The following is a 13,781-nucleotide window of genomic DNA, read 5'->3' as shown; positions in this document are numbered from 1 at the left end:
AATCTTATTTTTATTTTTTAGAAGACCTTACAATAAATTGATAAAGTACATGTGAACAGAGTATTACAAATAATTTTAATTTAATACCTAAGTTTGCACAATACAGTAAAAATATCTTTGTAATATAACTAAATGCTATGTTTTTCATCTGGAAATCAAAAATGGAAACTGTAGCCACAGGTTATTACAACTGCTGAATGACATTTTGAAGAGAAGTGACCAAGAGGTGAATTGAGAGTCATTGTGGAAAATGAGTGCTCAGTGCAGTGATGCCCTTATGTTCCTTTTTGAGTTAGGAACCAAGTACACCATCAGCAGAGACATACGGGAAGCTGCAACCAACCCAGCAGTGCATCTAATGCCGAATTCCGTTTTCAGAAGGGCTGAGGAAATACTGCAGGGAGTTCTGGATTAGACAGAAGTGATTAAAGTGAATATTAGGAGAGCATTCTTTGTTTTAAAAATGACTCTTTAAAAAGAGTATGAATTAATCTGCTAAAGAGAAGCCAGAGTGGTGACCAAAATTAACAATGTAGAGTTGTTCTTTCTTGATTATGCATTCAAGCAGTTTACTAGGAAAGCTGATGTCTTCTCCATACATGGTGTCTTTAGGGTGTAACTAGATTTCAGCACAGAGTTACCTAAGTACTTACAGTTTTTAACTCCTGGAGTTCCTGTCAGTTTACTGTTCACAGTCTTATCAAACCAAGGCACAGCTAAGCCAGGAATTCAAATGGAATCTTAGAATTATTTCACTATAAATTGTCTTAATAAAATAATTGTATTGTTCTGAGTAGAATCGGAAAATTCTGGAGTTACAAACCCTTTGTCTAGGTCTTTTTCAGCCTTCTGCAGAGGAGTGTTACATCTGCTCTGGCAGTATCTCTGCATGTACAGAGCAGAAGTACAGCTTCCAGGCTGCAGAAACTTGGAAAAAGAGGAAGAAGCAGGAAGCAAGAGGAAGAGAGAGTCTGCTGCAGTGTAGCTGTGGAATCAAGGGAGCAGCGAGACAAGGATGGAGTAGAGAGCTCTGCTTTTATAGGAATAGAAACTTTACGGGGCTAGCAGGCACTTACATAATTGATTATTAACTGATGTTTTGTGAAACCTGAATCCAGATTTATTACATGCGGAGACCTAGGCTTCAAAGATGAAAGGGACAGGTAGACTAGTCCCTTACTTTGATTTTGGTCTGCCCTACCAGTTTGACATTTTCCTGTTTACAAGGTCAGGAGAGATTTCTAGTTCTGTTCCAGTGAATGTGGTTTGTGAATGTAGTTTGGCTTTCCTATCAGCCAGCTTCCTCTTTAGCATGAAGCCTTTTTGGATTGCCTTTCTCACCAACCTAATTTGGCAAAGTGAGCCTAGAAATAAAAAAAAAAATAAAATAAAGCACAGTGTGGAGTCTGTAAAGAACCAAGTATCAAAGTTGTTTATTGACCTAGTACTGATCATAGAAAGGGCTTGAAGGAATATTTTTGAGTTAGACTTTCTAAGAATTAAGATTTTCTGTGTTCTGTACAAAAGCCTCTTTCAACTGGAGAAAATGAGGGGTTGGGGGAGCTGAATAATTGTCACTAGCTAGTTCACTGTTCATGCTGCAATAGTGTTTAGGTAACTAAGAGAAGGAGTAAGTGGGTTTCCCTTACAGGAAACTTCAGATGTGCTAGACTTTGTTATTCCCAAGTGCCATTTGTAACCCACTCTCTGTGTTGCTGTCACTGTCTGGCACTCTAAATATTTTTAACATACAACCTTTTATTGACATATGTTGTTCTTGCTGTGAAACTTCAATAAGAAAATGTTGCAGTAAAATATAATAGTATTGTAGTGCAGCTTTTTACAGTGCTATTTCCCAATTATAGAAAAGCAATGGAGATATTTGGATTAAAAATATCTCTTTATCTCTTTTTTCCCCTATGATCTTCTTTCCAGGTAGGAAAGTAGAACTGTAGTTTTTTGTAAAAGCTATAATCTTGCTTAGTGTAGCTTCTGCCATGCTGTTGAAAATAAATACCTCCTGATGTGGTTGACTGAATAATTTTACAGCAATAGTCTTCTTTGCTAGTGCTTTTCACAAATTCTGTATTTGTGCATACGTACAAATGACAATGAAAATCATAAGTAGTCATCCTCCAACAGTTCCAGGTCTTTTGCTTAGAAAAGGGTGTAGTCAGTAGTGGTAATACAGATTAAAATTAAGGTATATAAAACAACTGCAGGAAAATGCTTACATGTCATGTTCCTGCATTGTAATAATTTCTGCACTTCATTGATCTAATGAAATTTAAATCAATCAGAGCCGAATTTAAAATCTAAAAAATTTAAAAGCGCAAAATACAAATTCTACCATCAGAAAAATTTGAATTAATTATCAGTTCTTTTCCATAGGCAACCGTTAGATGGACACAAATAGGCATGTGCTGAAATAAAATTGAAATTCAATTTACAGAAGTGCGGTTTTTTTGCATTGAGGGAGGTTAAGAAGTAGTTGCCCAGAGACATTTTGAAGTCTCCATTTTTGGATATTGGAAGCCTGACTGGGTAGTGCTCTCATCATCCTCCTGTATTTGGCCTTCATTTGAACAAGGAACCTGGACTGTCTGGTTTTCAGAGGTCCCTTACAAACTGTGATTCTGTGAAGACAAATATTTAATTTGATATTGGCACAATGATTTGCAAATTTTAGTTTCTTCTTTCTAGTGTTATCACATGAGGTACTTGTAGAATGAAATTAATTTTCATATCTAATAATATATGCTCACATACATTTAATGGCTTTGTCACCGAACAACTGCACTGCTTGTCCAACTGAAAAATCCAGGAAAAATTCTAAGATATATTACTTGAGTAAATGCAGTATTTATTTGGCAGTACCTCTGTTTCAGATTCTCTTTTTATGGTTCTCATGGCTAATTAGAATGTTAAAATTCAAGTGGGGATTCCTTGTTTTATTATTCATTTCCTTAACATATTTCTAATAGGGTCTTAAAAGTAAGATGTCTGCTAATGCTGTTTTGTTATCACTCCTAATGAAAATACGGACTTTCTGAGGTCCTAAGTGATTTTTAAGCTATGTTCTTAGCATCAGTGAGTCCATACCTTCCCTTTGTATCAAAAATCTGCTGCCCATTAACTTTGATTCTGTTTCTTATGAGTGGTTGTACATCTCAGAAGATTATATTCTTGTAATATTTCTCTTTTGCAGTGAGGAGCTACGGAAGGAAGCCCGACAGCTGAAACGAGAACTGCTTGAAGCAAAGCACAAAAAAGAAGAAAGAGCTTTAAGACCCAAAGAGAAAGAAGGTAAGAGGTTTTGTGTAGATCTCCAGTTAATGTTCTGGTTTTAAAAGGTTTTTTGGTTTTGTGTTTTATGTACATAAATGTGGACTGTTGTTGAAATGAGGTTTATTTTTTTCCTTCCGTAGAGATGGTAGTAGTATAATGATGCCAGTATGTAAGGAAGCATTTGTTCTCAAATCAGGTAGTATTGCTACTTCTAAGTGTTCTTTAGTTAGATCCCTGCTGTGACCTTGTGACTTGCAAGGTCTTTTTAACTTTCTGACTTGGAAAAGTTCTTAAATGCAGATGGATGACTTTGAACTCCAAGCTACTGACTTCAACTTTTGTGTATCATAAGACACCAATGGAACTCAAATTCAGAAAGTCACTACCATATTTGTTTTCCTTAAACCTTAGCAAAATGGGATCTTCAGCTGCCCACTTCTTTGTCGGATAGTTTTTATATTCTGTTTCTTTTAAAACGTGCATAATTTGCTAAGTTTATAATATCATATAAGGTGCACATTTTAGTCCAGAAGTATGAACTACCCTTTATTAGCCAAACTGAAGAAATTAAAATTGTCTTTACACACTCTGGGGTTGCAAGACACACTTTTAGAGGGATTCTTAGTTCAGTTCTCAATACCATAGAAATATGAAAGCAAATATAAAACATTTTTTAAAAATTCAGATAACATATAATTTACAAGAGTGATAGAAAGTATAACATAATTTTTAGAAAAATTCCAGGACTCTCTTGAATAACAGGTGATTTTGATCAGCAGCATTTTGCCAAAATAAAAAATACAGTATCATGAATTTGTATATGAAACCTGGTACCAAATGTTAAAAATTGCTGATTCTGAAAGTGTTCTAGTAATCACTGAATTAATATAAGCTCTCACTGGCAAAATAATGAATGCTGTCACTAGCCGTGTAAAAAAAGAACTGTGAGTAGATGTAGAGCAAAGGGTAAAGTGTAGTCCTTATGTACATATATGATAATTTATATTGAATAGTGCCATGTATGGCAGTTCTTACACTATGGCTTAAACGTATCCCTGTTCTGGTGCCAGTCAGTGCAGTGGACTTCGTAATTTGAGGAAATTCACCTTTACAGTGACAGACTAAAGTAATACTTACTACAATAGTTACTACTATGGTACAGTTTGGAAGGATACATTTTATTCAAGCAAAGGGAGCTTATATTCCAAGGTTGGTGGGGGCCTTGTATTTTCTTTTAAGTAAATAGTAGGCAGGCCATAAATCAGTTGAAAATTTGCAGGTTACAGCTAATGGTAAAAATAATCTTGATTAATCTTGACTTTCCTTTTTGTGATAGGAGGGGGTCTGTTCCAGTACCTGTTGAGAAAGATGGATGGCAGGAAAGAACCTATTGAAAGAGTCAGTGGAGTACCTAACTAAAAATCTTAAAAATAAACATGTTCTAAAATTGAAAGGATGTTAAATGAGATGCAAATAGTGAAGGATAAAATTATTTATGAAAATGCAGTGAAAAATTTCAGGTCTGTACTAGAAAACAAACTGAACATGAATATACAGTCTGATGTGGCTGTCACTGTTTGGTTGTTGCTACAAATGCAGTAGCTGTAAAAGTATGTTTGTATTATTGCACTCAGTTCCAAGTATTATACCACCAAAATGGACAATGAACAGTTTGATAAAAATGGACAAAACCACTCCAAACTAGCAGAACACTATTTGAACAGGTTTATTAGGAGATACCTGAAGATAGGTGTAATTTATGTAGGGGAGGGAATGGAAGGGTGAAATCTCAAGTCAAAGGAATGAAGCATACCTTTATTGTGAAACACAATTTACAGCTGAGGAGTAATAGAATAGACCTTTTCTGAATAGACTTTATCTTGAATATCATGAACTCTAACAGAAGTAGAAATGTTGTGCTGAATAAGTAATTTCGCCCTGAAGTTAAAAGCACTTAGTCATTTTATATACATAAAATGTAAAATTTCTGAATTTTCGTCAGTACAGTAGAGCTATTAACATGGAAGACAGTCTTCTAAATGTATAATAGTTTCCCTATTCCAAATTAGTTTATGTATAAGAAATTACGCATATTTTAAAAGTATTTCTATCAGGAAGTTGATGTGTAAGTAGCAGTAGATTTTTCCATTGTTCTCTGCCTATCCTCTTGGGGAGTGTAGGATGGGGAGTGAGTTGTGTCATACTGTATCAGGTATGCCTGTGCAGATGGTGCAGACACTTGCATTGTGTCTGCCTATCCTTTGAGCTGGCTGCATTAGGAAAAAATGTTAGTTCACAGGCTACATAAACCACATTAATGTGGTTCTGTGCTTGATTAAAAAACACTCATCTCAGCCAAAACTTGCAACCATAATGGGAGAAATTCAATGTAGGTCATAGAACGGTGAGAATAAGACTTAGGTCATATTGGACAGGATTGGGTCTTATTCTGAGAGGATGCTAAGGAAGGATCAGCAGCATGACACATCTATTTTAAGTCTACTGCACAGATTTTTATTAGTATTGGCATCACATTTAGTATAATTTCTTCAAATTGTTCATATTATGTTTACCTAATATTTTGCTGTATTTGGAGATTAGATTAATTAAGAAAGACTGGAGAGTGAAAATGTGTTTACATTGTTTCAAGAGGTCAGAGAAAAAAATAATTCCCTCTGTACGTGTTTGATTATAACCAGTCTTCCAGTTTGTGAATAGAATTGTTGACTATGCCAGACTGCTGTCAAGACCTTACTTTAAATAAGATGTTTTTCTTTCATGTGACATTTGTTGTAGTGATGCCAGAAATTACATCAAACACTATCATTTGAGTGCTGAATTAGTTCAGCATTTTGAAGTACTTGGTCAAATATTCAAAAAAGATACACTTTCCAAAGTTCTGCAGAGTAAATCTGGGAATGTACTTCAGTGAAATCTGCTTCAGACGTATAGCATCTGCCCAGTTAATTATATATCGGTTTTAAATAGTAGTAGTATTTAAGAAATAGTATTTTAGGGTTTTTGCTAGAATACTTTTGTAAACTGACAAATAATCTGTGAACGATGAAGTTTAATTGTCATACATGAGAAAACAGAAAAGCTGTAAAACACTATCTGAGCAGGGAAATCTAACAACTAATGTAGAAAACAGCATTCAAGGGTAAAAGTTCTACTGAGGCATGTAGTACCGAGGCATTTTATGCTTTGCTTTTAATTGTGACATGGTAATCAAATGATTGAAATGTTTAGAAAATTCTCAAAATCAAGGGAGGAGTCCAGTGTAACATTATGTTTTATTTCTGTTCTATTATAAATTTTGGGTAATTATAAATTTTGGGTCAGGAGCACTGAAAGAGTTAAGCCCAGTCTTATATTAAAAAAAATACTTTCTTGAAGTCTGGGACTTTAATAGGGTTTTGCACCCTTCAGAACACTCTGAAAATAACAAAATCCAAATTTTAATGGTTTGGGAACTTTGCAGCATAAATGCATTAAGTATGAAGATTTTTTCAGTATATACAGTAGAGCTACATTGTATCAAAGTATCCACCTGGAATGTGTTATCTTTACAAAACATTGTTTTCTCCCACTGTTTACATTTATTTTACATTTAATCTCCTAATAGCTAGCATCACTATGCAGTTCCCTTCCTGCTAAAGTGAATACTTCTTTCCTTTTGTCTCTCTGCAGAAGAAAAGAAGACAAAACCTCACTGTAAACCAGCTTTGATTTTAATAATAACCTTAAGCATGTACTCAAAATCCACCAACATTTGAAAATTAACTGTATTTTAGACTAGGACCACGTGCCTAAAAACTACCAAAGTTCAGAAAGCGTTTACTAGAAACTTGCAGTTCACACTGTTTTGCAAATCTGCTCTGGTCTTTCAAATAAGTGTTTTGAAGCTCTAGGTATTACTTGTAAGATTTTATTATTTGAGTTGGATCAATGAACTAGTAAGTTTGTTCTAGAACTGTTGCTTTTTTCTGTAACAAACTGAAAATCCAGTAGTCAGTCCAACCCTAGAAGCTCAGTCTGTAAGCAAATCTATTCAGTTTTTCACAGTTGCAAAATATTTCCACACTCTTACCTTAACTTCTTGGCAAACAGTGGCTCTTTAGGATCTTAGGCAGGCCAGAGCTATAGCAACATTAACTGAACAGTTCTTGAAGGTGCAAAGAAAACCATAAGTAGAACTAGTCCTAGGAAAATATTAGTTAGGATGTAACTAATTCTCTCAAGCATAAAATTATTTCATACTGTTTTTCTGCTGTATTAATTTTTACACTAATTTATGCTTAACTATATTTTAAGTTTCAGACACATAATATTTAAAGCTGTAATATTTTTTTTTTCCTAATTCTGGAAGAAGTGAGTTATTTGTCTTGGTTTTTAATTATCCAATATGTCTCTTTAAGTTCTGTATTTGTAACTTCTGATAGGATTTCTGGTTTAATTCTTGAAATATTAAGGCATATTAGAATTTCTTTTGTAATTTATGAGGATTTTATTTGGTTTGGAGCAAAAACAACTTCCCTTTTTAAGATTTCAGTCTCAGTGAGATTTTCAAAATGAGTGCTGCATACCTTTACAATTCCAAAAGAATGTAATATAAACTGAATATTGATGAGCTGAAAGTGGAATATACTGAACTAATACAGGAATGTGTTTTAGGCCTCTTATTTTAATTCACCAAAACATTCAATCATAATTTCTGTCTCTTCTAACAAGAAGTTTTTGAGGCTTTTTCCCCTTTGGTATTTAGTCTAGCTCTGCCATGCACTTCTTGGAATTTCTGTCCAAATTTTCTGTCCAGGTCTTTTACCATATGAAATGTGTCATCTGAGTTGCTAAAGAATACATTTTGGATACTGAAGAAAATGTATGGGCCCACCACATTTCAAACATACACAAACCCTCCTAAATAAACTGGGATGCCTTTTTATATTTGCATCTTTGTACATTCTTCTTTTTATCTTACCTCAGTTCTCCATAAGCTCACGATTACATATCAAAGTTGCATTACAATAGTTAATGGGATTACTTTAGCATATTAAGAATGTTTTGTAATGTTTAAGTTACTTAAGTGTGTGTAAAAATCTTAATGCTGGCTGTATCTCACTAAAGAAAAATCGTAAGTCTTTCATTTATCCTTTTCAGTCCTATATGTTCTCAGTTTTTTATGGTGACACTAAATTTTCATGTGTTTTTCTCTGTCACAATATGTATTGTTGCTACCCTTCGTGTGTGTTTCTGCTAATACTTTCACCAAACCAAATTCCCTTCCTTTTCCAACAAATCTTTATGCGCAGCTTCATTATCTCTTTCTTAAAAGGAAATTAAATATGTAGAATTTTATACTCTATATTATAGCTCCTAATTAGAAGAACAGTAATTACTACAAGGTTTGTTAAAGAAATTTTGTGCTGTGGAAAATTTTATGCATACTCTGAGACCTGTATTTGTGTGAAATTGTACCATAATTGTGCCACAATTGGTGGATTTCTTATGACAAAGGTACTCTACCTGCAGTGCTAGAAATGGAGCCCAGTCTTTAAGAGCAATATCAATGTGAGCATAAGCAGCGATCATGCTGTTCTGATCTACCACAGGCAGCTGAGTTAGAATTCCTATTTCTTAGTTTCATTAGGTGGAAGATAAAATTGCAGATAAATTTTGAAAACAGAGCACTTCTGATACATCTTTTTTTGAGTGTTTGTTACGTTGATAAATGTACCAGATGCTTTAGGAATTAAGTTTAAAATTATCAAGCTTTCATTTCTGCTGCGCTTCATATTAGGAATTGATCTATCCCTAAAACATCCACTCATTTCAGTTTAATGCCCTTGAATCAAGTTATGCCTTTGTTACACTTCTCCATTTTGTAGTTAAAAATTGACATAATTTGAACTGTTCCTTATTTAAGGGTGAACAAAATAAGGTCTTCCATATTTTTTTAAATCAATCTCTTCCTTTCTGATTTAAAGTCATAAGAATTTTCTCTTTATTTTCAGACTATCATTGTAAACCATGACCCAAACCCAAGGTTTTAGGTTAGATTATACCATCATGTTGGCTTGTATTGGCCATAATTTCAGGATAGAATAATCTGCCTGAAAGAAAGTAAATTACTTACATTATTTTGCCACAGTAAGATGAAGATTTTCTTGGTAGTAACTCAAGCTAGCTTACATAAATAGTAATGTACTTAAATATTCTTTTGAAAGTAGGATGAAATGCATTTTCATTAAGGAAGGTTTTTGGTTTGGTTTGGTTTGGTTTGGTTTGGTTTGGTTTGGTTTGGTTTGGTTTGGTTTGGTTTGGTTTGGTTTTTCCCCCCTCACCATCCTTACTAACAGAACAGAACATGCACAACAGTTGGTTCAAACTAAAGAAGACATTCTTTGCTTCATGCTGTTTACACTTTGTGGTGAGATCCTCCTAGAGAACAAGTCTGCAAGATTACTGTAACTTAAATTATCTTCTGCATCTTGTGATACCAAAATTGAGTGTAATTGTTATTTCACTTCTGTATAACCATGTCATTTTTCATTAAGTTTTGTCTAAATAAATTCTCTTAGATTAGGGAGATTAATACAGTCTGATAAAAAGTCACAATCCTTTTCCTTTTTCTGAATCAGCAAGCTGGACCTAAATTTGTCAAGCTTGATATATAGGTCAAGTCCATCATACAGTGCTGTTGTTCCTCTTATTTTCAATTCAGCTGCAAAAGGCTTGCAGGGAATCTGGATTGCAGACTGGGAGATATGAAGTAGCAGGCAGCAATCTATTTTTACATTTAAAAAGGTTTCCTCCAACGAAGTCTCTCTTCTGGAGTTTTTTCCTTGCTTGCTAATTGCCAGTCAGACACAAAGTAACTTTAGTAAATAATTCTTATTCAAAAACTGAATATATAATTTATATTAAAAAGTTCTCTGCCGTTTTGTAATCATTAGACTTTTCAAATTCTAAAATGTTAATAACCCATTGACTTGGGGGCTCTTGAGAATCTTTCCTGTTTTGTTGCTTGCTTTAAATGTTGTGTGATAGGTTGTAAGACTTAATGAAGAAATATAAGCATGTTTTAAAGTCATTTTAATGAAAGATGCAAAAATATTATGCATACAAGGGCACAGCTCTTTTGGTTTGACTCAGTCTGAAGCTTGTTTAAGTGGATCTGATTATCTTTTGTTTGAGTGATGAAAAGGCTTTCCTAGGAGGCAGAGAGCATGAAGCTGAGGAGTAGAAAACCTCTGACAAGCAAACACCCAAGAAACAGTAATCTCAAAAGAAGGCTTTAACTGAAATTTAAATTACTGGTATTAACAGTAAGTGGCACACATAGGAGTGTGGTAAAAATACACAAACACACAACTTCAGGGGAATTTTACCCTTTTTGTATGAGAACTATATTTGAGCTGCACTACATGAAACTAAAGTTTAGTCAAAACACCTATATGGCTAAGGACTGCATCCTTAAATTCAGGATATGTATATCAAAGGGTGGATTCCAGGTTTAAATGTTTGTGGCCAGTTTGTGACTGACATTTTTATTCATGTTGAAGAACACTCTTCTCAGTTCTTTTGCTTGTCGTAGGTGGGCAATTATATTGATCATAGGGTAAATGCAATTCCCTTCAAAGCACTCATTTAGGTAAATGTCACCTTTTGGTGATATTTGGAAAGGTTTTTTTTTTTATAAGGAAGTGGATGGTTTTGTACTTCAAATTATTTATCTAGGGGCTAAATGTTAGTAAGAGAAGATATTACATTGGTTCCAGATAGTCAACACTTTGGATACATGCATTTATGCAAAAAGTAATGCATTATTTTGACAAGGGGTTGGTTTGAATTAAAAATGGGATTTTTTATTAGTAGAAGAGATTTACATGATAGGGGGAAATACTGGGCTTTGTCATAATGTATGGTACTTTTTTCTTGAACTTCTCTGATTTTCAGTTCATCTGATTTTATCCTACATGAGATTTTATGGCAGATTTTATTTCATTCATGTAGCTGTTTATTCATCCTAAATGTGTGTGTATGCATTTATCTATTTTGGTTCTTCTGGAAGATGGATTTTTCTGTATTTGTCTTGCTGGTGCCTGTCATAGTGTTTATGGTTATATCAAATATATCAACAGAAAAACGGCAAAAAAATCCAGCTCTGAATGGTACTAACTATGTTTGATTATCTTCTTTGGTACCCTTTAAAGGGTAGAAAGGGTTTAAATGCAACGTAAAAATTTAGATAAAAAGTAAAGTAGATATTTTATTTGTTGAAATATGTAAACAAATATTTTATATGCAGATATAACACTACAAATTTATTTCATTTTATTACAAAGTACTGTGTTTATAAACTTCATAGAAAACTTGAGCTACAAGGGAAATTTAGTTTGGAATCAAAAACTTTTTCTGTATAGCTGTCGGCAGTCATCTAAAAAACCTGATAGCAACAGATTCATTTAGATTTGCAGTTCACTAGGCAGTATATCCTGAAATTTCTTGAAATGGCTTTCTCCAAAAATGTTTTCTGTTCATCTTTTGCAATGGACATCCAAGGAGTTTATACTTCTGTTTGTTACCAGGAATAACAATTGTGTAAATATGTGTACATAAATTTAAAGTATACTAAATCAATATATACAATGTCTTAATGCTATTCACGAAAAAGAAAATAATGTGAAAGTATGGTGTTGATCAATTTTCCAGTTCCGTTTTTGTCCCATTAAATTGTTAATGTATTATTTATTCATTAATAATTTAATGGGACTGTGAATACTCTACTATGAAGATGCTGTTAAAAAAAGACAAAGAAGAGGAACTCTGCACTCATCCATATATTACTTTGTTATATAAAAAAGATTTCTTTCCTGATTGACAAGATGGACTGTGTTCCAAATTTGAATGTTACTGGGTTTTTTTTCCCTATTGCAAAATCAAGGACTTGATTTATGGCTACTTCAGCCTACAAAAGAGGAAAACTGTGAATTTTTCTATAAATTGTATTTGTCTACTTTTTTACAAATAGTGAAAGAATATTCATACACATAACATTCCAACTGCTACAAGAAAGATCTTCAGAAATTAAGGTCATCTGGTTAAAGGAATTTCTACAGTTTTCATCAGAGGTTTTATTTCTGTTATCCTGCTTTCTCTGGCTCCAAAGTAAAATATAATTGAAACAAAAATCTTTTGAATCATTCTCTGCCCAGTACAGTGTTGTGTTTTTCATTTCAGCAAGTAGCAAATCATTCTACTGCTGAGAAAGCAGTACAACTGAAATGTTTTATGGGAGTGTTTTGCTTGGTATTTTATCTCCAAAAAGACACTAAATCATGAAACCAAACTAAATTTGTTTAACCAAATATGTTTCCTTATTCAGAGGAGGAACCTGCTCCAAACAGTGTTGTTGAAGAATACCTTCAGGAGAAGAGAAAATATGAAGACAAGCGAAAGCAGCAGCCAAAGAAAGGAGTTTCCCGTGAAGATCAGGTAATAGTTTGATTGCCTGGGCAACAAAAATCCAGAAAATTAATTATGTTCATTTTTGAATATGTTTATCTCTTCATTCATATAAAGCAAAGTTTTAAGATCTGTTGTTTCATTTTCCATTAAAAGAAAGTTGTTTTTCATAAAAATAAATATTTTAATTACCCAAGTAAACGGGTAAGTGAATTTTCAATGTGTGTTTGAAAGGGCTCCCAGTTTAGTGACTAAAATCTTCTGAAAGGGAATGCTGGTCATGAAGAGGTGTCCTTAATTACATTTGAGAGTTTGCATTTCTTCAGCTTATGCTTTCCTCTCTGTAAGATAACACTGGACAGAAATTTACATATTTGGCATTTGTTCTAGCTGAGGTTTTTAACATTTTATGTTACATTTTAAAAATATCAAACTCATCAATATTCTTGTTGTGAAATGAAAGAGATAGCTATAAGTACTATAAAAAGAGAAGCTGTTTTAAATACAATGAAAATTATTATTCAAAATTAATTAAGATGTACATAGACTTTAGTAGGCAAATGTGAGCAAAGTAAGGTTTGCTTTACAAAAGTATTTTTCTAAAATAGGAAACTCTGAAATGGTTAAATATATTAAACTGCCTATGAAGTGGAAATATCATCAACTTAAAACCTGTGCTGTAAATCAAACACATTGTAAGTGCATGTCATTTCAGCTACGAAGATGTTCCTGTTCACATGTTGAATCTAGAAGAGATTGGAAACTTGAGGTTTAGTGACTTCAAAGCAGGATTTGGCAAACATTTATATGTGCAGCAAGCTGATTTAGTCTTAAACTAAGAAGTTTATGGAAACTTTGTACATTCAAAATCCCATTATCTTTGAATCAAAGAGTACTAAAGCTCTGTTGGCAGTGTAGATCAAGGGACTTAAAACTATGTCTAATGAATTTATATCAGCCCTGTCCTGGACATCACTGGAAAACAAGATGAGATGGTAGGGATATATATTCTTGTAGATCTTAAT

General features: G+C 33.5%; 1 protein-coding gene across 2 annotated transcripts in view; it reads left to right on the top strand.

Annotated features, from left to right (window-relative positions):
- CWC27 (CWC27 spliceosome associated cyclophilin) overlaps window positions 1–13,781 on the top strand; it is a 97,206-nt gene that overhangs the window by 64,913 nt on the left and 18,512 nt on the right. For both annotated transcript variants that reach the window (XM_014881396.2, XM_088156092.1), the window contains 2 exons: window positions 3,209–3,306; window positions 12,677–12,786. In XM_014881396.2, the coding sequence (XP_014736882.1) occupies window positions 3,209–3,306; window positions 12,677–12,786 (208 nt within the window). The remainder of the gene's footprint in view (window positions 1–3,208; window positions 3,307–12,676; window positions 12,787–13,781) is intronic.

The sequence above is a fragment of the Sturnus vulgaris genome, chromosome Z (genome assembly GCF_052056855.1).
Source record: "Sturnus vulgaris isolate bStuVul1 chromosome Z, bStuVul1.hap1, whole genome shotgun sequence".
Lineage (NCBI taxonomy): Eukaryota > Metazoa > Chordata > Aves > Passeriformes > Sturnidae > Sturnus > Sturnus vulgaris.
Note: the sequence above shows the minus strand (reverse complement) of the source record. Positions and strands in the feature narration are given on the sequence as shown.